Genomic DNA, 26,843 nt, shown 5'->3' with positions numbered 1-26,843 from the left:
AGAGCTCTTAAGTTCAATCAATACACATGCAGTATGAATGGAGTGATGTGGTGAGTGCTGAACATGACTCACCACACATCATCAGGCGAATGATCCAAGATGTGAAGAATCGTTTAGAAACAGCTGAGAGGAAGGAAAGGGAATTTTAGATGCACATCAGAGTTACAATTCCCTCCCTAACTGTGTCTATCATTAAGAGAAGCGTGAGTTACTGCACACGTTCACATGACAGCTGATCACAGTCACAATCCTGCTCTTGACCTGGTCACTGGAAGTCTGAACACGTGTCTTGTGAGTGAGGATTTACCTTTGGAGGCCCACAGCAGGTGTATGCCATGGACAGTTTCATAAACTGGAGATTGAGCTTAGAAATGTGAACCAGTCACTTTCTACATCACTCCAGCTCTTGCATTTTAATTAGTTTTCTTCCCACAACCCAATTTTCAACCCACTTCATCCTCAGTGTTTGCTGAGTTTTAAACGCATTCTGTTGAACACCATGGAAGAATTGGTACAGATACTTATTAAAGGATAATGCGTATAGTTGTGGGTTTTAAATCTCTGGTGCAGTCACAGATCATTGCAACAGTAAAATCCCACAGCAGCCCGTTTCGATTGGATGAGAATCCCACTCAGATCCTCATCTGATCATAAACCAGGGCCAGCAAACATGATGACATGCCTGAATGTCATCCAAAACGTCAGCATCACTGACTTTAAGAGCTGGTTTTAACATCAAAGCACCACATCAGCAGGCTTCTCTTACAGGCACTGCCCCTCAGTGTGACTGAGTGTGGAGCTGCCAGCCTTTTTTTTTAAATCATCATCATTTTAAACAATACAAAATGAAATGGCTAGAAAATGTAGGCCTAACTATCTAAAATTAAAAGTGTTGTACTCAAAGACGCATCAACAGTCGATGCATTAGCATGTGTTTGCCCAGCTAATGCAGCCTCGCCGCAGATTCATGGATATTCAGTGTGCCGTCCTGTAATTGCAGCTTCTGTAGTCTCGTTTTAAAGGAAGAGAGATCACTTCTAATTCATGTCACTTCGACTAGCACAGGTGATGTTGTATTAAAACCCAAGCACAACACTGGTCATTAGGAAAATTGCTGGTTGAAGAGCAGAAAGCAACACTCCGGCACCCAGAGATGAGCCAGCAGCCTCACTCTGAGGCCTGCGCTGCAGGCACAACTGAGTGTGTGGGATGCTGAGGTGAGGCAGTTTCAGCCTGTGTGGGATGATGCTGGATGTTGTGAAGTATACTGAGCAGCTGCGAGCGCGCAAGGACAGTGTGGAGCTGCTCTACAACCAGCAATAAAAGACAGTAGTTGTATAAGGCAGCGCGGAGGAGTGGAAATCCAGGAATAAAATGGATAAATGTGCGAGCAGGATGGTGCTCACAAGGAGCATGCATTTACCTTTTCATTTAGAAACACACTTCTTTAGTCTTCAGTGCAGTGCACATCCAATGATTTCTCATCAGAATGTTACATGGAGGCGTATTTCTTCGACTGATGGTGGCCAAAATCTCTCCAAACTGGTTTGAGCCACTTGAATTGAAACACTGCAATCATAATTTGTTGACGCTGCCAGAGCAAAAGAGATCAAGAGGCAGCTAGGACAAGGACAAGAGGACACAGGCACAGAAGATACAGAAAACACACAATTTGATTGGTCAGCCAACGTGAAAGCTAATACAGTGGAGTGTTTCAAAGAGGGGAAAGCATATGGACACAAAAACAGGTCTCCTCACTGTGTATGCTAATGTATTCAAACTACCAACTATCAGATATGGTTAAATTCTGGGCTAAATCACAAGAACAGCTATAAGAAGTCATTTAAAACTGACTGTAAAACGTATAGTGTTGACACTGAGCTTTGGTCTAGATAAAAGATGCAAGGATGAAGTTTGTGGGGTTTTTTTAAATACAATGTACTGTGTTCCTGACTTTCCTGCTGTTTTTCTTTTCATTGCATACCGTTCAGATAACAGGTCAAACTCTAGTTTCCAACTTATTACATCAGAGAGGTGCCCAGAGTGACCTGTGGTGGCTTATATACTGCATGAGACCTGTGTGGTATGGTAACAGGAGGAAGAAGAGGAGGGATAAACAGGTATGGAAAATGGAGGGATGGATAGTGGGAGGAGGCCTCCAAAAAGATGGATTACAAGAGGCACCGTGGGTGGATGTGAGAGGAAACAAGGAGTCAGCTTGTGCCTCTCTGACTGGAAATGACTCCCTGCGAATGAGAAGAGAGCACTTTTCACAAGAGCATCAGCCAGAACACTGTCAGTCGCTGCTGTCCACTAAGCTGCTTCATACTGTACATTATTACAGATCTTGCATGCGAAGTGACAACATGGTCCATACCATCTGTTCCCCCTCACCCCAAGAAAGCTGCATTCAAATATTTAGGCCACCCTGATCTCAAGTGTCTGACGGTTCAGGGTTAGTCATCGTGGAGAGGCTGCTTTTTGGAACTGGTGGCTGCATTTTCATGCTTTCATCACCCATTTGAAAAGCAGCATTCTGTCTTAAAGAATCTTAAATGGCTCTTATGTGCTCTAACAAGGCTACGCCCAAATGGTGTGAAAAAACATCATAGGCAGATGCTTCTGGATCCATCCCCTTCTGCACTTAATGGCACAGACTGCAGCAGAATGTGCAGCCATGTTGGCCACGCCAACACTGCACTGGGTTACAACAGGAGGCTTTAACATAGGAGGCAACTTGTTGGAACCTCGGTGGTTCAGTTCACTTGTGTGAGACAGCATTTACAAAGAGATTACGACAAATTTCACAGTCATGTTGTTATTCTTATTATTCATGACTTATTTAAGAGATTTACTCATGTGTCCACAGCTACTTCAATGCTCTGCTGAGGGAAATGACAGGGCCTCTAGAGACACATTCAGAACGAAACCACAGTTAAAAGGGGAAGGAAGGAAGTTCGTCACTGCCTGCTCCACCCAAAACTGGTGGCCAGGCATCATGTAAGACACAATGCTGCCTCTGGTGCAACACTTGTAGAGGAATGAGCAGCATGGAGGCTGCTGCGGGTGACAAGACAGTCCTCTGTTTCTTTCTCCTTGTGTCTCCCTCTCTCCCTGTATGCTCCTCCGGCAGCCGACCGGGGAGGAGTACAGCTCACACCAGCTGAAACGCCGGCTTTATATACCGGCCTATTTTTAGCCCCTTGCGAGCCCAACTATATTTAACCAATATGAGCTCATCGGCCTCCCGACTTATCCAATGGGATGAGAAGGAGACAGAGAGAGCCGTCCAATGGAAGGGTGCGAAAGGAGAGGAGGAGGCGGGTTACACAAGAGCCTATCATCTGTAGTAAAACAGTCAGCGAGCGTGAGAGGAAAAGAGTAAAGAGCGCTCACTCTTCTGCTTTTCCAACGTACCAGAAGTGTAGAGAACCAGAATCCTGGAAATTTTCAAGCTAACTGTTGCACTAGCCTCAACAAGGCAATGAATTAAACGTAAAACGTAGTTATATCAGGGTTTTCTGGGCATATTAACAGAAATTAACATGTAGCCTGTAGTAATTGAGTACACTGACATTTCAATCTGTCCAACTTCAATGGCTCCTCCTAGTGCGCCGAGATTTGAGCATTTTATTTGAGCATGTAGGACATAACAATATGTTTGTGGTCTTCAATTCCCCTGATTTGTTTTGCGCCATCACCAGAGGCTAATTTAAGATGATGCTAAAAGTAAGCAGACCATCTCCTAACGGGAGGAGACAAAGGTTCCGCTTATGCTTTCCTTTAAGGAGCTGGGTTCACCCCAGAATTCATTCACCATTTTGTTTCACTGAACACTCAACTTCCTGCAATGAGGAGATCTCATTTCAAGTAGGGTTCAACTTCACTGGATGTAACGTTGTGAGGCAACAGATGTCCAGCCAATTTCAGAGAGAGCTTGAGATAATGCTTCATTATGGAAGTAGTGGTCAAATCTTTACCCATAAACAGTAGCTTTTCCTTTTTTTCCCCATATAACTGTGTCTCAGAATAAGATGATATACGCTACTGAAGTATGAATTTTCAACTTCTGGAATAGCCTACTGATGTTACCCAGCTGTTTATGTGAACTCCTGTATTCTATGGCTGCCCATTCATGTGTTGGATAAACACATGGTCGACCAGGTAATGACATTCGGTTGCACAAGTATTGGATGGCCTCCCAGTGCCTTGGGTAACAGCAACTGATGAAAGTAGTTCACCCAGAAATTAACATTCACCTAATAGTTAGGTGGACGAGGTGTGGTTAAAACCTGCCATGGCACACCACCACCATCAGATGTTTTGTAGTCAGATATCTTCCAGGTGAATTCTATCACAGTATGCAGTAAATGAGGAAATGGTTAACACATGGCTGATCCTGTTTATTCACTCACAAGTCACAGGAGTAATGTAGCGTGTAGTTCCTTAACTTGTGGTGAGTCTTTTAAGTTAGTTTTAACATGACACTGAGGCACTTTTGATTAGTAATTGCAGGGGAAAAGCTGCTGCATTATGTCAGAGAACAGTGAGAGGGATGCCTCTGACGATTCTTTCACCATTCATCTTTCCAATAGACGATCTTTGGTGATGACTTTGGACGAGTTGTACTGACCGCTCTCCTTTAGTCTGTGGCATGTTGTTTTTTGTTATGACTTCAGAGTAAGGCTGTGCAAAGGATTGCCCCGTGATTGTGAGTCATCTATACACCCACCTATTCTGTTGTTTCCCAAAGTTTTATTTTTAGGATGTCCGCGCCGAAACACAACGGCTAGTGACCCATCTGTTTCTCTGACAGGACAAGAGTTTGTAGTCTCCACGACACATTTCACTTAAAAAGCCCTAAACTACTGACTTGTGTTTCCCACAGCTTACTGCAAAAATCACCTATCATTTAGCCCGAGATAGTTGGACCGCAGCGGTAATGCTCTTATTTCATTGTAGATTCACTACTGACAGCGGTTTAGCACTAAGCGCGCTCCCGTCAGCCGCGCCCCCACACAAAAGGTCCAACACATCATGAAGGGAACGCGCAGGATGGTCAGACCCACACTCTCTAAAATGCTCACTCCACCCTCTCATAAACTCCATCACATCTGTCAAAGAATTTAAACCCAAACGACTCTCTGGGGCCAAGTATGATTGGCCAGTATTAATGACTGAATAATCACAGCAATCACGGGGGGGGGGGGGGGGGGGGGGGGGGGGGGGAAAGAAAGAAAGAAAGAAAGAAAGAAAGAAAGAAAGAAAAGTATATATTTACGGGAATACTGATACAGTGTATAATATGTCTACTTCTCTATGTCACTCTTGCATTAATTGCCATAAGAGGTTAAAATGCAGCAAACTCACAAATGAAATCACAAATTTGGAGTGGGTGGATTAAGGTGATTTTATCATTACAGATCATTTCTTTCTTTTGTTTAACAATCTTTTCTGGCAGTTCTTAAGTATTTGGTGGTGTAAAATTTACAAAAATATTATATATTATAAATGTGATGTGATTCACAGCAAATAGGAGGACAAAGATGGGGTCATGTAAAGAGTAAATTCGGGACCTATAATTAATTCATGAGAAACTGGCATCCAAAGTTTCATGCTAGCAAGCCCCGCGATAGACAGCTGCTAGTTTTATTTTTCCTTCAATTTCTCCGGAAAAAAAATGGAAGATTATCCGTGCAGGGCCGGCGAGAGTATTCACATTCAACCAATGGTTTTTAAAATGTCTTAAACACACTCTGAACCACGCTTTGGCCGTACACTGGGTACAGTATGCTTAATTCATATGATGTTGCACTGACCTCTAGTGGTACACTGCTGTCATTACACCTGAGGTGTGTTCAGTTCAGTCCTGTGTGTACAGTCTTTGATTGAGTCAGCCAGTCAGCATTTAGCACGGTTGCTTGGTTACGTCTCTTCTTCTTTGACGCAGCAACACTTAAGAAAAAGTGAAAGAGAAAGGAAAATTACTTCAGCGAAATGATCAAATTTACACTGCTCGTTTTTATCTGCCAGCCAAATCTCGATAGAAGTTTTTTTTGTTTGTTTTTTTCTCACTGAATCTCGCGGTAAATCGTTTTGCCAAACGCGAAATCCGAATCAGGTAAGGGGCGGGAAGAAACGTAAGATGGCAGCAAAGTCCTAGCTTTACCTGTGTGAAGGAAATCTATGATATATATTCCCAGATAGTTTATTCACTGATAGGCACAAATAGTCTCAGACCATAGTCATATCATGGTAAGAGTTTGTCTGTCCCATATTTTTATGTTGAATTTAGACCCTTTTTGGTAACTTTAATCTTTCAGTGTGTACTTTAAAAATGAAAGAAGTAAAATGATCTTACACAACCTTCTGCTAGCTAACAGTTAGCATAGCTACAAGGCAGAGGCCTGGCATCTACCCCACTGATGACTATTTCGTGTTCTCCTTTCAAGAAATGCTATTTATGTGCTGCAAATTGGTACTGTCATTTTACTGTCAAGTGAAAGTGTTTTAGAACAAATAATACAAATTCAGCTGTTTCTTTGTTGCTGTCACATCTCATAAAACAAGGCCTGTTTAGTGTATTTTATAGCCTTTGATATGAACTTTTAAGTGAGGGCACATGGAGCTCACTTTTATGAGGACTTGTTATGATTAATGAAAGAACTTATTCTCTCTTTCTCTAAAAAGCCACTTGATGCTTTTTTTGTCTCCATATTACTTCCATCAGTTTGACAATCATTATCTCATGCACTGTGACTTAGCCTCATCAGGGTTCATATGAACTTAAAAAGGGGGTGTAAACTTCACCAAATTGCAGTTAACAAACAGAACAACAAAATGATGGCAACTAGTGCTCATTAGCTGATGCATCCTCACTCAACCCATGAAACACAGGGAATGTGCATGAGTTAATTGGTGTGTGTGTGTGTGTGTGTGTGTGTGTGTGTGTGTGTGTGTGTGTGTGTGTGTGTGTGTGTGTGTGTGTGTGCGTGTGTGTAACAGGTATTTATCACGTTGTGGGGACAAAAATCTGTTTACACAGTCACATTGTGGGGACTGACCTCCCTTATGGGGACAAAATTCAGGTCCCCTTAAAGTAAATCATTAAATTTCAGGGTGCAGACTGAGGATAGGGTTACGGGTTAGGTAAGGTTAGGTTAGGTACAGGGTTAGGAATAGGCAGATAGTGGTTATGGTTAGGGTTAGGGTAAGGGTAAGGCTCCAGGAAATGAATGTAAGTCTATGTGATGTCCCCACAAGTGATATAAACACAACATGTGTGTGTGTGTGTGTGGTTTGTGGAGAATAACAGCGGTAAGATCTGAGACCGGTAATGATCAGCAACAACCGGGGCTCACACGCTAATTGACAAATTGACGTCACTTGTCAAAGAGAAATCAGAGGCTCTCTGTTTAAGCTAGCTGGGAGGTCATTAGCTGTAATTAACAAGCTGACTGATCAGGTGAGGTTGGTGCAGAGCTTCTAAATGTTGGTGAATTGTGAATCTAGGAGGTCCGACTAAGCCAGTTTTACGGTGAGAGCTTAAAGTGACAAAGATCAAAGTGACATTTGGAGCTTTTAAAGTGTCTTTTCCCTCTTTTCTCCTCAGAGGTTTGAGACACATGGCAGCTTCAGAGATTCAACCGCCCTGAGAGGAGTCTGCTTCTGAGGTGGTATTTTTGAATGATTACCATTACCTCAGACCTCTTCATTTGGCTCTGTAGCGCAGGACGTGGCTGACGGGTCAGAGGCAAGCTTTATGAGGTTCTAACACAGTTGAAAGCTTCAGAAACCATCAGATTATAAAACATGCAACAAGAGGCAGCTAATGGTGAGTCATTGACTCACATGTTCAAATGACGGCAGTGTCCACTGTCTTCTGCTGTGCTGTTACAGAAGTGTTATTGCGAAATGTCAAAAGTTCAAACTTTTAACCTTTACATTTTACTGTCAGTTTTGGCTAATTGGCACAATCTCAACAGAAAAGCTGATGTGAACATTAACATTTTCTGGATCTTTGGTGGGAAACTACAGCTGACTTATCACTGCCTGATAAAACACACAGGTAATTCAACCTGTTCACACTTTAAGAAGTAGCCCCTGTGGTTAGTATTTGGAGTGATAACAGTAATAAAGAAAAGACTGACCCCTATAGGAACATCATCAGCAGCAAATTAAAATGAACAAAGTCACAGTACTATCTACGCTGTTTGATTGACAGGTGATCCTGGGATGAGGGCCACAGCTGAAACACCACAGCAACGGGGAGGTAACAAGTAAAGACTACTACTAATACTGATCAGAGGTGCCATTTATGAAATTAAGCAAAAAACGTGTTGGCTTTAGGGGATTATGGAGTCCAGTGATGACAACGACAGAAGCATTTAATGTTAATTAATAAAACATGAAGCCTCAATAGCATCTTGCTCAAGGTCACTCCAGTAAAGCGCAGCGCCAGCACTGAAGGAGGGTTAGACTGTCTGTATAACCACCAGGCAGCTTCTACTGTTAAATAATTAGATAAGCTTAATTAACAAGCGGGTTTGACCATATTTGCCCTCGTCCAATTAAAAGCTGCATGAGGTTGTGTAAACACTGGGTTACAGGACAACTAATCATATAATTAAACTGCAGGGCCATATTAAAAAAAATCTGTGCTAATTATACAAAAGCAAATAAGTGTGGAGAATAAATCATTTACAGATCAGAAGTCCTTGGAGGGAGTATATACTTATTCATTTGCACGCAACCTAAATTCATTATTTATCCCAGAGAATGAATAAATTGTCCTTGCTAGCCTGCGATTGAACTTGAGCTGGTGAAAAATTCAGCCTGCGCTGCTTTACCCCAGTGAGCCGCTATCTAATGAAAATAACAGAGCAAGAAAGAAGGCACAGGCTTTAATGGCGCTGTTTGGGTTGAGAATGGAAATGGAGAAAATAATGAGAAAGAGCAACGGAGGAGATTTCGGTACTGAGAAAGAGAAGGAGAGGGTTTGTTTTTGAATTGATTTTAAAATCTTCCTCATTACTTTTAATGAACTTCATGGGTTGACCCCAGATTAAATTTCTTTGGTCACTTAACTCTTTATCAACCTGGACACAGTCTGGGCTCTCTCATTTTTATTTATCTAACTTGTTGGTATTCACTTAGTTTGTCATATTGTTTCATTGTTTCTGTGCCCTTTGTAAAACTCAGACTAATCAGTGGTTTGATAAATGTTCCATATTGCAAAGAAAGAAAGAAAGTGCAACAGGGAAAAGAGGGAAAAAGAGGAAGTGAGAGACTGAGACCATGAGAGTGAGAAAAATGGGAATAAAGATGAAAGCTGATTTGTCTCTCTCTTTTCCACTTTAACTAGGTTTTCCTGGAGCAGTGAGTAGGCGTGTGTGCCTGCATTTATGTGTGTGCAGGGTGGTCACAATGATCTGGGATCTTGCTCCCTCCGCCTCTGTGAGAGAGAGAGAGAGAGAGAGAGAGAGAGAGAGAGAGAGAGCGAGCAGTCACATGCAGAGAGGAGCGGGGACGAGAGACAGAACAGAAGAGAGCTGTCAAGCTGCGAGGAGGCAGCGGGGAGACGACTTAGTTTTTTCTTGGACTCGTTCTCCCCTCCATCGCTGAAGCCCACACACGCTCACACTCAGAATGTATAAACACACAAACACACAGATGGTGAAGTGCGTGTGAGTGCTGCTGTTACCCTCTTAAAAGGAGCGGTGAATTATTTTCAGGATCTGGACTAACTCAAGCCCGACTCACTTGGACTGTGAGAGTGTTGGATTCAGCATCTTTGTGACTTGGACTTGAACTCAGAGATTGTGTGTGTCGAGATTCAGCTCCTCACCTGAGTGCTACACTGAGATTTTGACTGAAACTGTTGCCATTTGTTGGTCACCTGAATTCAGCAGATTTGAACTGGAGCAGGAGGATGTGTTGGCCGGTGACAGCGGTCCTGCTAGCCCACCTTGGGCTTGCCACCTTAACGGGGGCATGGAGAGCATCTCAACCAAGACTGCAGTTCACACATTCTGGTAAGAGGCAACATTCCCTTTCTTGTCTTTCTTTGTTTTTAGCACTTCAGGCGTTTTTTTGCTCTTACAGTCTAATACATCTGTTGCCCTCTCATTGTCCACACACACACACACACACACACACACACACACGCAGGTGACGGGAATCACATGCAGCTTCTCACCTTTCACTTTTCTTTCTTCCCTCTTCTGTTAATGCCCACACACTGTCATGCAATATGTGGAGCACAAATTATACCGTTGCCTTTCTTTCCTTCTGCCTTTCTCCATCTGCCTTTTTGGTTTCTTTCCCACGCTGCCTCACTTCTTCCATCTCCGTAATCACCTGTGCTCAATTGATCTTCCTCCAGTCTTTAATATTCGCCGCCCACCTCACTTTCTCCTCTCACCACAAGGTCTGTTCAGAATAATTTAAGTGCTCATTTTGTCTGTCCAACACAGGTGTAATGTCAGCAACAGAGTTTTGTTCATATTCAGCACAGTTCAGTTCAGTTCAAGTTTAACTTTTGTCTCATTTTTGTAGTTTTGTCTATCATTTCTTTCAGTTATGGTAACATTGTGCTTACCAAATGCATCACCATAACAAAGTGAGATGGTAAGAAACACATGTCAGACAATCAGACAGGATGTAAACAGTCAACACTTTAGCCAAATTATCTAAACCACTTTATTTGTACATAAAACTGAAAGTGATTGCACCTCAAATATATTCCCATGTGACACTGGACAACTGTGTAAACACAACTATAGAAAGTAAAATGAAGTTGACTCAGGCAGGAGATGTGGGTTTATAATCTGTGTTAGATGTTTACAAAGGACAGTTTGGCTGCTAATTTTCCTTGTTCAATTTTGTTTTGCCCTCCAAATAAGTTTGGCAAAGCTGGCAGTTCTGATCATCAGACGTGTCGTGTCCCTTTGCTTCGCTGAACTTCTTTTTAGCAATTCAAATGTGTTCTCAAGTCTCGGAATTAACTTGTTAAAAATAGTGTTACTGTGACTGATCGGAATTATGGAAAGAACGATGAAAATATGACCCAAGTTGTAAAAAAGAAAAAAAAAACTGAACTCACCCTTTAATACCTTTACTTTCAGAGCTCATACACTGTATAATGGAATCAACGAGAATGCAGATAGGAGACCATTTTATTGCCTCTAGGTTAATTTCCTGTTGAAATCTTTCACCATCATCTTTGAAACAATTTAGTAATTAAGCTTCACACCCAAAGACATCCTCCCTGCCATAAAATGACTTCTTGACAGCTCAAACATCCCCTGAGGATTTGAAATCAAGTGTCTCTCTCTGTTAGTTTCAGTTATGGCTAACAAAAGAAATAATTATCTGATGGCAGAAATCCCAGATCCAGATTACCCCCAAATTAATTATTTCTTGGCTCCAGCCCAGTCTGTCCACCACAATGAAATCCATGCCCAGTGTGCAGGAAAACCCTGCAAACAGACACAATAGAACCTCCGTAAAAGGGGACAGTGAACTCCTTTCAAGTCAAACTTGAAATTCCATCCAGGTATTTAGCATGCACTGTGGTGGAGAGCTGCTACGTATTGGTATGCTGGTTTTTCTTCATGCACTTGTTAGCTGCCACCGTGCAGCATGTTGTATGAACACATGTTGTTGAATCGACACTGGACAGGAGCACAGTCTCTCCTGTTAGCAGGTTTTATGCATGGTTGAACACTGTATCTGAGGCTCTCTGAAGCAGTCAACCCCATCAGTCTTCTCCAGATAGGACAGGATTTAAGACTTTTGACTGATGTGAGGTGTTTTGTTGTTTGGGTATAACAAACGTGACGGTCAAAAGTAATGAGAAAGCAAAGATCTGCATCTTCTAATTAACACAGGATTTGGGATTCGATCTTTTGCCTTTTCAGCCTTATTTACAATGACTCACTCTCAAATTAAAAGCTTTTTGAGGTTTCCAGGCCTTTAGTTATGGTGAAATAAGCTCATCTCCCTTTAATCGTGTTTACCAGAGACACTGCAGAGTTACAAACCAACTGATTACATGTCCTTACATAAGCCGCAACACAAAGGGTCTGTGAAGTAGATGTGATAAGACTGAAGTCGACCAATTGTGACCTAGAAAGTACAGAGAGAGGGAGAAGGGAAACCTTGCCGGATTCTCCCAGGTGGGAATTTAGCTCTAATGAAATCTGAATGTGAAAATGTGAAGAGCTGCTCAAGTAGCTGTGTGGTTTTTTATGTGAGCGTGTGTGTGTGAGCACACATGAGTTACATGCCTGCATGTCCTTGAGTTTGTACGGTATGTGTGTGTGGTTGCACGTACTTGAATGTGTGTGTGGAGTGTATGAAAATGTTTGTGTGTGTTGCTGCATCTGTGTGTAGTTTTGTTTTGTCACATTGAAAATATGAGCTTGCGCTTGTACTTAAATAGAGCTGTTCTGGTTCCAGGATCTCTGCCCACCTCAGTCTGTGTTGTGTGTTGTGTGGACGTGAAACCTCATGTCTTTGAACAGCAGCGGTCTGTGTGTGTTTTATATCTGCAGTGGTCGGTATGCTCATCTTTGGAAGGAGAACTAAAACTAAATATGATGTATGTAGGGGTTGTGATGGGCTGCATGTCCACTATCATTGCCTGTGTGCTCTTCCTCTCTCTCTCTGTGGGAGCTTCATGCTGTGGTCATTTCCCTTCTCATCATCACGGAGGATTTTCGCAGACAGAGGGAGGAGATTTTTTTTGCGGCTGAATCGCTGTAATTGGAAAAGGATTTCAGCTCCACTTAAACACTTTGACTCTGAGGTAGCTTGGCAGGTCAGAGACATGGTGCATTTTGATTTTCCTTCATCTGTTGAATGCATAGCTGACAGCTAATTGAAAAACCAGTACAGTCTGACATTTTTGTGAAGTATTTCAGCCTGTGTTTGGAGAAAATTGCCTACTATAAAGAGCTGTGAGGCAGAAACCCAACACATCCCAGTGATTTAACTGGAGCGCTTCAGCTGCAAAATGATGATATAGAGTAAAGCAGGAAAAACAGATGAGAAGGGCTGCAGAAGATGAAGAAATAAACAAAACAGTATGAGAATCTACTAGCCAAATAATATGGAGTATGTACAATTTGACATCAGTAATTCAACAACCTGTTAACATACAACATACAACTCTGAGTCACATACAGATTCTAGTGGTATCAAATTTATTTACCCTCAAAAAATAACAAAACATCACTCAGTATGAACTAAATTTCCTTTGTATTTGTCATTGACTTTACCAATGCACAACAGAAAAGGAAAAGCTGCTCACAGCTGGAAAAATCTTAAAGAAGCTGAAAAAATATGTATTAAAATATATATATTAAACATTTGCTTTTGCTTCACACAAAACTTGTGCACAATGTTGTCTTTGGCTCTAGAGCAGCTTTGTCAAATCTGAGAAAATGACTCAAAAGACATCACTCGACCCGGTGGGTGAAGGGAGAGGGGAGAGGGAGAGAGACCAGATGAGAGAGTGTCTGTTTTGATTGTACTACATTAGGAATCGCAACTTCTATATGTTCTGCAGCTTTACAGTCTCCTCCTCTGTTTCATTTCTCCTTTTTGTTGTCTCTCTGTTACTGCCATTGGGGCCATTGTTGTATCATGTCACGTCGCTTTGTAGTGGAGCTTTCTGTGCGTGTACAGAACTGGTCATTGTGACTGATGTGAAGCCCCAGTGGCCTAATGGATAAGGCACTGGCCTCCTAAGCCAGGGATTGTGGGTTCGAGTCCCATCTGGGGTGATTGACAGCAGAGTGGCGCAGCGGAAGCGTGCTGGGCCCATAACCCAGAGGTCGATGGATCGAAACCATCCTCTGCTATCAGCCTTTTACTGGCTGAGAGCCTTAGAAATGATACCAATTTAAAAGCTGCAGAATGCCAAAACAATACAAAATGTGGAACAAACAAACATCAAATCTGAGAACAAATGCAACAGAAAAATGATAAACAGGCCTCTAGGCGGGTCCATACCTTTTTTTATCATGTCATGTCTTTACTGCACACTTCTTCCCACATCCAAAACAAACATACTGGTTTGGTCCCACTCCCTCTGTGGTCAAAAATCAAGCTGTTCCACTAAGCACTGTTTTTGTTTTGGCAGGACATTTTTTTTTTATTTGCAGCACATTTGTTTTGAATTTTCATAGGTGTTTCTGGCATCATTTCTGAGTCTGCAGCATGTTTGCCCTTGTCAGCCACCATACTGAAATAACTGAATGTCTAAGTCAGCCAGTAAAAGGCTGATAGCAGAGGATGGTTTCGATCCATCGACTTCTGGGTTATGGGCCCAGCACGCTTCCGCTGCGCCACTCTGCTGTCAATCACCCCAGATGGGACTCGAACCCACAATCCCTGGCTTAGGAGGCCAGTGCCTTATCCATTAGGCCACTGGGGCTTCACATTTGTGACAATGACCAGTTCTGTAGACACACAGAAAGCTCCACTACAAAGCGACAGCAGAGTAGTCTGTATTGTATCAGTATTGTCTTTCACAACAATGGCTCCCGAGGTTACAGCGGCAGCAACAGAGAGACGACAACAAGAGAAAAAGAAACAGAAAGAGGAGGAGACTGTGAAGCTGCAAAACATATAGAAATTGTAATCTCTAAAGTACTATAAATTGGGTTTATTTGCACCACATTTACGTGAGTGACCTTTGTGTCATTAGCGTACACGTACATTGAACTAAAAGTTTGGATTTTTTTGGCCTATGCTCTGTCCATTTTTACAGTTCTTTTGACATTAATCTGTCTAATCTCTGCAAGTCCCCCATGAATAAAATACTGAGTACAATTAAGTTGTTCTGACTGCAACAAAATTAAATGATCATCATAATTTAAATGACATTGGTCAAATCATGTATTCATGTTAGGGTGAAGCACAATGAGTTCTACAAAAACAGTGAACACAAATTACTAGATGGCAGAGACACATCATGAAATGATCCTATCTGCTGCTCTTTTAGTTACTGTGGACTTGTATAGTGGAGACATAGGAGTTATAGTGGTGATGATACTGCCATCAGAACCCGACAGACCTGCCAGTTAATTGTCCCAAATACTCTGCATGCTGAGCTGTTAGACTGACGGAGAAAGAGGTCCTTTCAGTGTCTGAGGGATTTGTTCTAATTAGTGAAGTGTAATCAGACTGACTGACCAGATAGCTTTATGTGTCTGAAACAGAAAACAGCTTTAAACGCTTAAATACATGCCCGATTGCCTCCTAAGCCCCCCACGTCTCTCTAATGACGAAATTATTCCACTTATTCGCTCAATCTCGTTGCCCATATGCAGGAGTGGGCTAATACACACACACACACACACACACACACACACACACACACACACACACACACACACAGAGCTGTGTTTCCATTAGACTTGGGGATGTTAAGTAGAATTACATTTACTTCCTGGAGACTTACCCTAACCCTGACACCCTAACCTTAACCCAACTCTTGATTTCTGTTGTGGATGTGACGGTATAAACAGATTTATGTCCCCACAACATGAGTAATACATGGCCACACACACACGCGCGCACACACACACACACACACACACACACACACACACACACACACACATACTCGAGTGTAATGAGTCCATTATCCTGGCCATTCAGTAGATGGTAGTGTGATTTTCTTGATGAGATGGCAGTTAGTGATAGCATTTCTTTACCACACATGGTCAAATGGGACATTTTCCTGCAAAGCATTAGCTGAAACATGTTTCGATGTGCACTGCACACTGAACTACTGAACTAATCACACTGGACACACCATATTAAAAAACGCGCACACACACACACACACACACACACACACACACACACACACACACACACACACACACACACACACACACACACACTGCTGTCACAGTTCCATCTGCAGCTACTTTGTAAAATAAACTCAACAATCACATGACAATATAAAGATTCATCGCCACAATCACAGAATAAAACTCCATAAGTGGCTCAGAGGAGGTTTGGATGGTTTCTTAAGTCAGCGTGAATCTATTTCCACACATGAAGAGTCATGTTTTATTCATCCAGCATTCACATTTTGAATTGGTTAGCAGTAGACATTTAATGTTAATCAGTCACTGGAGAATGTTTGAATTCAATCACGTGCTTGTTTGATATTAGTGGAGACATTGGCTTTGACCTTTGACCTCTATACTGCTGATTGCCTGTGATTTGTAATCCATGCATTTAAACCACTGTTTCCCTCACTGTCTGTTTGGACAAATGCCCAAATTATAATGTACATGTAAATGAGTCCTTTTCAATTTCATTCCATTAGCATGCAAATTGCATGGTTATTCTACACAGTAGATTAGCTCATCAGTGTCCAGATGCTTGTTTGCTCATGTGCATGTGTAAAAAAACAATTTAGTTTTCTTAGAAATATGCTAATAAAAGCTGCAGTTTGAATATATACTCAAATACCTTCATTTTTATCTGTTGTGACTTGATGTTGTGCAGATCCCCTGTGACACAACTGTTGAGGAAATTTAAGGAGCCAAAAACAGCTGCTTTCATACAAAACCCAGATGAACCGGCTGTTTTCAATAAAGTAGAAGGTCGTCGTGTACCTGCTCTTATATGAAACTATAGTCTTCTGTGAAATTCTCAACAGATAACTCGTATATATATCTTTGTGGTGTTGAGGTTGCAATTTAAGAAGCGAAACCTGGTTCTTGGTGTATGCTGTACATCGTCCTCCTCTTTCCCCAGCCTCACCTTTCTCTTCTCTATGTGTACTAATAAAGCACAAAAGCCTTCAGAGTGATATTAAAAATCAAGAGATATTTCATTATTCATTTATTCTTTCAGATCTGTTTCTATCTAGGCCAGTGCTTTCCAGGCTTAGGGCTGGGATGTTGCTGAGACGTGGATTTCACAGAGACGGTTATCTAGCACAGAATCAGGCTTTTCTCTATTATTAATTTTAATGGAAGCGGTCCCCAACAGTGGCGCTTCCATTGCTTGTCACTTTTGAAGTCAAACTGCAGCTGTTTGCTTGTCCCACACTTAGGAAAAACTCAAGGAAGGCAGTCCTTTCTTTCTTTCTTTCTTTGGAAGAAGACCTTATTCTTTAGGTTGTTTTCATACTAATTAAAAAATATATAAAGTATGGCTTTAACCCAGGTTCTTGAAAAGACTTTAGCCTCTGTTGTTTAAAGTCATTTTTCAGAATATTTGGAGGACTTGATTAGATTTTCTTGCAGCTAAATTTTCAGCCCCTATTAAGACATAAAAATCCCTGATGAAGGGGGTCAGTGCTTCAGGGTTTTCTCCTCTCTCTGGACAGAGACAGTGAAAAAAGTCTAATTACAACCTTGTTTTGGCAACAACAGCCTGACAACAGTGGACACGCTGTAAATTTACCCTCGAGAGGTTTCTAGCGTTAATATTAGGGGCTATCTTTAGCCTGAAGCCTGTAATTAAGCAAAAAACCACAAGCTTCATATTTCTTCCATTTCCCTTAAGTATTAATTTGCTCCGGTCTGCTCTGCTGTCAGTAATCTGGAGCTGAGTTTCTCACCTCTCCTCCCTGGCTCTTACTGTGTGTCAGCGTTTCTTTCCTATATAACATTCAAGAGATGTAAGAAAAGGTTTCACTCCTGTTACTCAGGTGCACCAGTGGCCAGGGGATATAAGTCAAATGCAGTGAGAGAAAATCCAAACTGAAAAGAAAGAAAAATAGCCAGCTGTTAAAGCAAAATAAATGAATCATTTAGGTCTTATTGGCCTGGAAAAAAGTTTGAGAACCTCTGCACTGGATGTCTGGGGTTGTTTCCCTTTTCAGTTTTGTGCAGACGTGTATTTCTCACTGCATTCCTTTCACTTTAGCTGAGGAAATTTAATCCACAAAGACACACTTGACTTGTTGGTCAGCTAGAAGCCAGAAGCAGATTGGATCAGCAGTGCCAAGACCAACTCTAACCAGTGGTTTACCTCATTAGCTGTAGATTAGTGCAGGCTGGAGATGAAGGATATGAGGGCATTTAGACACGTTACAGTCCTTCCCAAATGAAAGGTCACTTTTTCTACAATGAATGTGAATAAAGTGAATTTGATCAGTGGAAACTGGCATCTAGTCAACTCCAGTCAAGCCTGCATGTACACATGTGCTTGAAACATCTGATCTTTAACCCTTGGTGTTAGCGATTGACATTCCCATGGCTGCGTAAACAAGAAGAAGCCACAAGAATTTGATTCTCCATGGTGTTTCAGTGATGGAAAGATCAGACAAGTGCCACAAAAGGTTGCAAGTCAGACTTCCTTTTCCTGTTTAAATAGAGCAAGGACTTATCAGAAAATAGAGAGGATGTACAATGACAGATAGCGGTTTTTATCATCTGGCCAGGCTTTAAAGTAGGGATTTGTCATAAATTTTACCCTCAGAGCTGATTGTATAAATCTGAATGCACTGTAGACATCATCCATAACCTTCACAGGACAGCTACTGTCTTGTTGTCTGCCCATTTCTAAGATATAGAGATATTGTTATTGCCCATTTGCTAAAGTAAGTGTCCATTGAGTATACCATAATGTCTAACATGCTTTGAGGCTGAGCCAAGAAGTACAAGCCATAGAAAGACTGCAGTGATTTTTCTCTCTGATGGGTGTGGAGATACGGAATCTCTAGCAAAGTGTTGACTTAACTCTTATGTACTTCAATTACTCCCTACTCTGTGAAGGAACACAGTAGTGATTTTCTTGAGCATTTGTCACCAACCCAGGCCACTAAGTGTCGGTTCTTTCCTCTAGTAAAAAGTCAACTTCAGAGTCATAAACCTCAGTCTCAGCCTCACCAGTGTGATTGACAGATATGGTACTGACTTAACTAAATCTAAAGCTGTAAAGTCAAGTTTTTGGCCATTTTTGCCAGAGATGTATTATGTATTTTGAATGGATTGCACTAATTGCAAATGATGTTGATGGGCAGCTTTGGCTCAGGTGGTAGAGTGGCTGCCCACCAATCAGGAGGTCAGTGGTTCAATCCCTGGCCTTGGCAGTCCACATGCTGAAGTATCCAAGGGCAAGATACTGAGCCCAATGTTGTGCCATTGGTGTGTGAATTCATATGTATGTCACTTTGGATAAAAGTGTCTGCCAAATGACTAATTGTTATTATTTGTTTTTGCTCTCAGTGCCGCCAGTTGTTGAGACATAGTCGTTGTAGCATATGAGTGTATTGGTGGGATGAATATTGTACTTGGTTTAAGGAAACCAGCACCTGTCATCTTTTCTCTTTCATTAAGATGATTAATAATATTGTGTGTTCAAATTCTAAAAATTCCATTTGATAGATCAGGAGAGGCAGGGGTCTGGGGTCTAGCTGTAGCTCCTCATCAAGAACATCTGTCTGTGTAGCTGTGGGCACAGCATTTAACCACTAACATTGTTCTCTGGGCGGCTCCCACAAAAGACTGTATGCAACTGTGTGAATGTGAAACAGAGAAAACAATGAGTGTTCTCAGTGAACCTTCTTAGATAAACAAAGATGAAAAAGTTGAGTCGGAGTAAGAAGTAAACAGCAAGTGGACTACAATGTGTGTATGTAGCAGCAAGGCGACCCAGGCCGAACCGTCTGATGATGATGAATAATCATACGCGCTGAGGTCACAGGTCAAGCTGTCCACGTGGGTCTGGTCTGTCGGTGACACAGTCCAGACGTAGCTCCTAGTGTGTTTGGCTATAATTTTGCTGTGGTGTGTAAATGTGTGTGTATGTGCTTGCATGTGCATGTGGGCATATGTTTGAACGTGTGAGAAGATTTGAGTCCATGTGAAACAGTAAGAAGCAGTGAGTGGAGATTAGGTTGTGTTTATTTGAGTGATCAGTCGGGTCAAGATGGCTTAGGACAGGTTGGAAAATGATTCCCATTACTTAAAAAAAGTTTCTATTTGGATTTAGAATGATGAAACGAGTGAGTAATGCCAGAATCAGACTGCAGATCAAATTGTTCTTGTGTCCTGTGAAGTGTGTTGTATTAGTAGTAGAGTTTGTAGATCAAGGGCCCTCCAAAGGAAAGACAGCATGTCAGAGCATTGCATGATTGTTTAACATGTTCATGGTATACTCTGAAATCTCACAGCAGGAATTTAAGACACCAGTGAAGATCTGATCAGATGCAGTCTCACACCTCATGATGTGGTGTCATCTTGGTGTAAGAGAGAATGATGGGGAGATTTTTCTCTTGTATGTACGGCACTGTGTGTTAGAGATGATTTTGTGCATGTCTTCACATGAGTGCCCATCTGTATGCCTATAAGCTTTGTTCCCAGGCTTCTGCAGGCCTCCCGCTGTAATTGCAACAGTAATTGGTGAAGTGATAACCCCATTTCCACAGGAAATGTGCCCCGGTTTCCTCGCCCCCGCCACCATCATCTCCCTCTGCTGGCGCAGCCAACAAAGTCCTCCCCATGGGAACGTTGCACCAGACAGCTAAAGTTCCCTGGGGCTCAGTGAGTAGACGAACAGACGGACAAAGACACACAAACAGGCATAGAAACAAAACTACACAGATGTGTAGCTTACCAATGCACTGACATGGACAATGCTGTGGGCTGTAAGAGAGTAATTGGATATATTAATGATAAGTGTAGCTTGTCTGTGTACTGGTGCATGCAGCAAAAAAAGCAAGAAGAAGTCACTGTAAAACACCAGGAAAATAACAAAGTTGGACTCCCATGAGTGAGATACGGATTGAAAGGGAGACTTTCATCATCCTTTCTTTCATTTGTATCTTATATGTCATCTATTTCACTGTGCCTGTGCAAACTCCTGCAAGGCTTACAGAACTATTTTTTATGTTTTACTTGAAATGTGTTGCAAGTCCTGCACTCACTTTGGAAAGTTTCCACACTAAAACTTGTTACAGTTCATAAATGGTGGAATAATCCAGCACTTGCTGCTTGCTAACCATTTTAGCAAACCTACTACCTGTCCAGTAGTGTGCAGGTCCGGTCGTCACCTCAGTCCTGATGTGTTGTTGCAATGCCAGCGTGGAAAAGCAGTGCTGGTGTTCACTGCATGTTTGATTTCTGATATTTAACTGTTCACTGAAACTGCTATAGTTAAAAGTCAGTTTTGTATTACGGGATGAATGTTTGCACTGTGTGCCAAGCAGCTGATGAGATAATGCAATGAGATAATTTGGAGTAACTGTCTTGTGATTAATAGATTACTCACTAAGTGGATAATAAAAAAACCAAAAAAACAACAACAACAACGAAAAACAGCCTAAGCAACATTCAAAAACCAGCTGGATGAGCACAAAACAGAAGCTTTCATCTTGGATCGGTCTCCATCTTGCAGTGTTTTTTCTTGTGCGCAGGTGTGTTTGTTCATGAGAGTGCAGCATCCAGACACATTGCTGTGTGTGTGTGTGTGTGTGTGTGTGTGTGTGTGTGTGTGTGTGCGTGAGAGTGATGCAGTGTAGGAATGTTCTTAGCTGTATCACAAGCCACACATTTTCTCTAATCACATCGAGGTCCATCGCAGCTCCCATGACCAGCAGCCGTTAATCTAATGTTCACCGTGGATAAAAATACCTACCACTAACACTCACACACACACACACACACACACACACACACACACGTACACCTATGAATGCACAAACAGTAAATAAACAAGAAGAAGACACTCATGGAGCCAGACAGGCAGACATTTGTACTAATATAAAGGAGCCATTCATGCCCAGACGTGATCAGTGTGTGTGTGTGTGTGTGTGTGTGTGTGTGTGTGTGTGTGTGTGTGTGTGTGTCTGCGTGCATGTACCAGTAGGATTATGTCACAGCGTTTCTGTTCTTTTACGTCTTAACCTTTTCCGTGTTTGATTCCCAGTGACAGGAGTCAGAGGCCAATTTGCTTAGATCAGAGGTCACGACCCTCATTGACCCCGCTGTCAACGTGACGCTGATGAGAGCGGCTGCACTCAGCAGGCGTGTGCGTGCGTCCATATTTGTAAGTGTGGACACAGAATATTTACTTGGTCTTGCAGATCAAAGCGGTTCCAAAAACATAGGAAATGGTAACAAAATGTTTTTTTAACACTTACCATCCAGAGCTTGAATTTAGCATCAGACAACTATCAGCCGTTTACATCAAATTAAGCTAAATTCTTCAGTCAGCTGCAACAATAATAAAAGTTAAAACAGTATTTTGCTACGAAAACTCATCACAAAGAGCTTTTCAGCTTTTCAACAGAACTTTGTTTTTCAAGTGAAGTTTTGAAGTTTTCACGCGACATCTGTATCATAGATACTGGCAGGAACATAAAAGTCAGCGGATTGTAGATGTTATTGTATGGTCTGAATAAATGCTAAAAAAACTGACACGCTAGAGAAAAGAAGAAGGAGTGATCAGTTCTGAAGAAATATTGCACATTAAAGTAATCAGTCTGCCTCTTCATAAAATGTAATTCACCCTTTCTGATATTTTTCTGATATTCTTTACTTTATGTCCTCCTCTCTGTGCCACATGACAACTCAATAATTTGGTATCAGATTGTTCTTCCAACTTTCAACACAATTTGAAGACATTTGGGAGCTGAGAGTCTTTAAAAAGAAAAAATCAATTTTAATTCAGAGTGTCTGAAAAGGCTGCAGAGTTGGAGAACAGATTGCCTCTGGGTCGATAAAATCATCACAAACTGCCACAGATGAATGCTGAAAGTTTCGCACTTCGGCCCGGACTTCTCAAAGCCTTCATTCAGGAGTTATTGTGGACCGTGAGGTGAATTGGCTGACCTTTCCTGACCGTGTTTGGTTAATAATGGTTGAAGCTTTCATTTCTTCTTGGCAGGTGTGTGTGTGTTCATATCCTGTTGAATGTTGGTAGTGACAGATAGCCAGGCTGTGCCGCACAGATGATGCTTTTTGTATCCTGAAAGATCTGTAAATGTATGTGGTTGGTATGCATTAATGTGTGTGCGTGTGTGTGTGTGTGTGTGTGTGTGTGTGTGTGTGTGTGTGTGTGTGTGTGTGTGTGTGTGTGTGTGTGTGCCTACGCGTGTGTGAAAATGTGTGTGTCCTGCCATTAACTAAATGGCTTTGATGTTCTGGAAAAAAACGTAATTATTCCAAACTGCCCTCTGTCTTTCAGCCAAAGTGTTGTGCATGTGTATGGGTGTGTGAGACACATGGGGTAAGGGGGTGGGGGGCAGTGGTGAGAAGGCAAGGCCAAGAGACACCCCTCGACACGCCACACACATCCCCTCACAAATTATGTCGGCATGGTTGCTGTTGCCAAGGCAACTGTCCCAAGAGTAAGGGTGGGGTGGGTGCAGCTGGTGTTTCACGACTGAGTCAGGGGTGTGTGTGTGTGTGTGTGTGTGTGTGTGTGTGTGTGTGTGTGTGTGTGTGTGTGTGTGTGTGCGTGCGCGTGTGCGTGTGCGCGCATGTGAAGAAAGAATGTGTTTTTTTTATCATAGTGAATAAGAGCCATTCAACGTTGTGAGGTCAAGATAGGAGACTTGACTGGGGCAAAAATTTCCAAACAATCTGTATAATGGTATGTGCAGGATAAAGAAGGCAAGACATAGCTGTAACCAAATGGAGACTGGGATGGTGTGTGTGTGTGTGTGTGTGTGTGTGTGTGTGTGTGTGTGTGTGTGTGTGTGTGTGTGTGTGTACTAAATCTAAATTTGTTTCAATATTGAACATGTGCTGCTGACTCACCAATTGCACTCCATTTCTATCTTTGCAAGTGTATATATCTGTGTGTGTGTGTGTGTGTGTGTGTGTGTTTACAAAGCCACTCTCAGTTCCCTTTTGCAGATCTGAGTGTCAGCCTCCTTGCTGTAATGCTGTCTTACTGCACTCCATAGTGAGGATATGAGCTGGATTTCAGGCTGTCTGACCCAATAGGATCTCGTGATGGTAACAGACGCTGAATGTCACTGGTGTTTTCACTACAAAAGCAGTTTCATAGTCAGTTAAGATGAGCTTTCCCTTTCATATTGAATTAAGCAAGGTCATGCTGTTCTTGCGGCACACACGGTGTAATTCAGATGAGTTGCTGGATGCTTGAGTAGGCAGAGCAAGGCATGAATTCCACCAGGTCAGAGTCCCTGTGAAGAGGGTGGCAGAAACGTTGCCTTTAAATAGAAGTCATGAGGTTGTAGTTTCAACATGAGAGGTTGAGTACAGGATGTGTTTGGAATTCAAATTGTTTATCCAGGAACAAAAATTGACATTGCCTTGTTGTGTTTTCAAAATGGCAATGAATGAGTTTGTGTTTGATGCAACTCAACATTATGTTTAGTAACAAGTTCAGTGTAGACACTAAAACCTAAGGAAGAAAAGTGCCAGCATCTGTGAGAATGTCATTTTACAGCACAAATCATTAACTTATAGCTGTCAGATTTTTTTCCACCTACAAAATCATGAATCCCAGATCCGTTGTTCCTGCAACTGGAAAACATGAAACACAACCCCACTGTGCTTTCTCCTGCCGCGATGAGTCTGTGGTGCAAAACACATATATGAATAAGTTGTTTTCTACTCAAGAACCTAACCCATATATATGATACCGGAATGACATAGGACAGGGCACACACTATTGCAGAAGACAGTCTGCCTTGAAAATGAGCAATAACTGTATGTCTTATAGGTTAAAGACTGTCCCAAAATAATGGGACAGGGCAAATTTGGACATCAAAGAGGACTTTTTGCCATTGGTAAAAATTTTTAGATCAATGGTAGCTGAAATGTTGCCTAATTTAGCTACATTCAACTCTAGCTATTGGTGAGAATGAACGTTCAGTTTTTACTTTGCTTTGTGAACTGTCCAGTGTTTCACATATGTGATGCGCTGCTGCTGCTGTTGCACAGGAACTGTCTGGAAGAAAATTCTACTCAGTGAACTGTTTGAGCCTGAGGCCAGCTAAATGAAAAAACCTGAACAAAACAAACAGAAAAATCACCATTCTGTTGATCTCGTTGTGCTGCTGATACACCCACTGGGATTAATGACGCCAAGATCAGTGTGAAGCGAAACAATTTTACTTCTCTGAATATTAATACATACCCAGTGGCTAATAAGCGAGATTTCCCACTGAGCTAAAGTATTAGTTTGTACCATCTGCCTATAGTGTGCAGAACTTTCCTCTCCTACTGGGACTGTCTCTCTGTTTCAGATTATCTCTCCATTTCCACTGCGTCATAGCTTCTTCTCTCTTTCTCTTTCCTCATTTCCTCTCTGCTCATCCATCTCTTGTGTTTTGCCTGACTGTCAGCATGTTGTGGTTCCTCTCATTGCTGTCTCCATCATCGGTCTTTCTTTCTCCCGCTTCCCCTTCTTCATCCTGGCTTCTCAGCCTTTTTTCTCCATTAGTTTCTACCTTTCATTTTTCTCTTTTGTCAATTTTTTCTCCTTCTGTCTTGTTGCACAGTCACTCTGTCTTCCCTGCTCTTTCCCTCACCTGTCATTCGTCCAATTATCATTTTTTAACATCATATGATTTTTCCCTCACTCTCATCTTGCCTTTTGCCTCTTTTTTTCCATTGGCCTTTCTCACCCCTCTCCTTCTCAATCCACCTTTATATCCACCATTTTTCACTGTCATTACACTACCATTTCCCCCCATCCTCTTGGCTACTCTTCCCCTTCATCCTTCCCTTCTCACTTGCTACCACTTCCTCCTCAATCTGCTCATGTGCCCATCATGCCCCCACCCTGTCATCGCAACATGATTTTTTTTACAGGCGCTCTCTCCTCCACCCTCATCAACCTTTCCTCCCAATCCCCACCTGTCTTTTCTCATCCCTCCTGTTCCCACTCATCCTCATCATCCATCAATATTTATTAATTTTTCCATCAGGATTTCTTTCACTCTGCTGTCTCCTTTGCTCTCATTCTCCCCATCCTCTTCCCTTTCCTCCTCATATGTCTGTCATCGTGTCATGTGTTGACATTTTTCTTATTCTAATCTCGTAACTGTCTTCACCCATCAGACTGTTTTCATCTTGTTGTCACTTTGCCATGTCATTTTTCTCATCTTCTCTCCCTGCCGCTCCTCTACACCGTCTCCTCCTCCTCCCCCTGTTTTTTTTGACTTTATCCTCCTTTGTTATTTTACCCTCTCGCCACTTTGTGGTTTGTGCGCACAGGGAAAAATACAGATTGAAAGTGTTCGAAATGCAATGCAGTCCAATGATCAAATTCAACAAATTCCTCTTTTTTTCTTTCTTTGGTCCAAAAGAAAAATGGACTGGTAATGTTCGGTTTGTGTCAGATAATTACGAAGCAGCCAGGCACAGTAAACAGAAGTCATATGGGAACACAGCATGTAGCTTATTAATTGGGCAGAGTTGTGGAGACCTTTCATCCCACCATGTCTGACATTTTGACGAGATTTGATAGGGTCCAAACAAATCTGATTGAAGTTCCTGTAAATTTAGTTAAGAGTGACTGACTTTCCCGTACTCCCTTTGTCTGGTGCGAGACATAAAGAAATGGCTGAATATGTACACATATGGATGCAGCTGTGACTTTTCACACAGGTTTTTGAAGACATGACTGCTCTCTGGCATACCTAATTACTAGAGCGAGAAAATCCATATTTGTTGGTCCGCGTGAAGCTGAAATGGGGTGAACAAGCACCACCGGCATTCCCTGAATATTAAGGCTTAGCTGAATATTACAGCTGATGTCGTGAAGTTTCTAGATCAGGTGGTCCTCTACTATGTTCTAGGGCGGCCCAAGGGTCTTCTTCAAGTTGGACATTCCCAGAGTGCCTTCACAGGGGAGATGCTGGGAGTCATCCTGTCATC

At 42.0% G+C, this 26,843-nt stretch overlaps 2 protein-coding genes and 3 non-coding genes across 6 annotated transcripts in view; 4 read left to right on the top strand and 1 right to left on the bottom strand.

Moving 5' to 3' along the window:
• The window catches only part of tmem115 (transmembrane protein 115), a 131,679-nt gene that overhangs the window by 23,927 nt on the left and 80,909 nt on the right, over nt 1–26,843 (top strand). The window lies entirely within an intron of this gene.
• The window catches only part of sema3h (sema domain, immunoglobulin domain (Ig), short basic domain, secreted, (semaphorin) 3H), a 55,898-nt gene continuing 38,589 nt past the window's right edge, over nt 9,535–26,843 (top strand). Inside the window, exon 1 of one of the 2 annotated variants that reach the window (XM_070968588.1) lies at nt 9,535–10,034. In XM_070968588.1, the coding sequence (XP_070824689.1) occupies nt 9,932–10,034 (103 nt within the window). In that variant the 5' untranslated portion in view covers nt 9,535–9,931. The remainder of the gene's footprint in view (nt 10,035–26,843) is intronic. The other variant, XM_070968589.1, reaches the window with a different exon arrangement.
• trnar-ccu (transfer RNA arginine (anticodon CCU)) lies at nt 13,718–13,790 on the top strand. The gene has a single exon. It is a non-coding gene; the product is annotated as a tRNA-Arg (tRNA).
• On the top strand, nt 13,797–13,868 carry trnam-cau (transfer RNA methionine (anticodon CAU)). The gene has a single exon. It is a non-coding gene; the product is annotated as a tRNA-Met (tRNA).
• Nucleotides 14,371–14,443, bottom strand: trnar-ccu (transfer RNA arginine (anticodon CCU)). The gene has a single exon. It is a non-coding gene; the product is annotated as a tRNA-Arg (tRNA).

Source organism: Chaetodon trifascialis, chromosome 8, assembly GCF_039877785.1.
Source record: "Chaetodon trifascialis isolate fChaTrf1 chromosome 8, fChaTrf1.hap1, whole genome shotgun sequence".
In the NCBI taxonomy this organism is placed as follows: domain Eukaryota; kingdom Metazoa; phylum Chordata; class Actinopteri; order Chaetodontiformes; family Chaetodontidae; genus Chaetodon; species Chaetodon trifascialis.
Note: the sequence above shows the minus strand (reverse complement) of the source record. Positions and strands in the feature narration are given on the sequence as shown.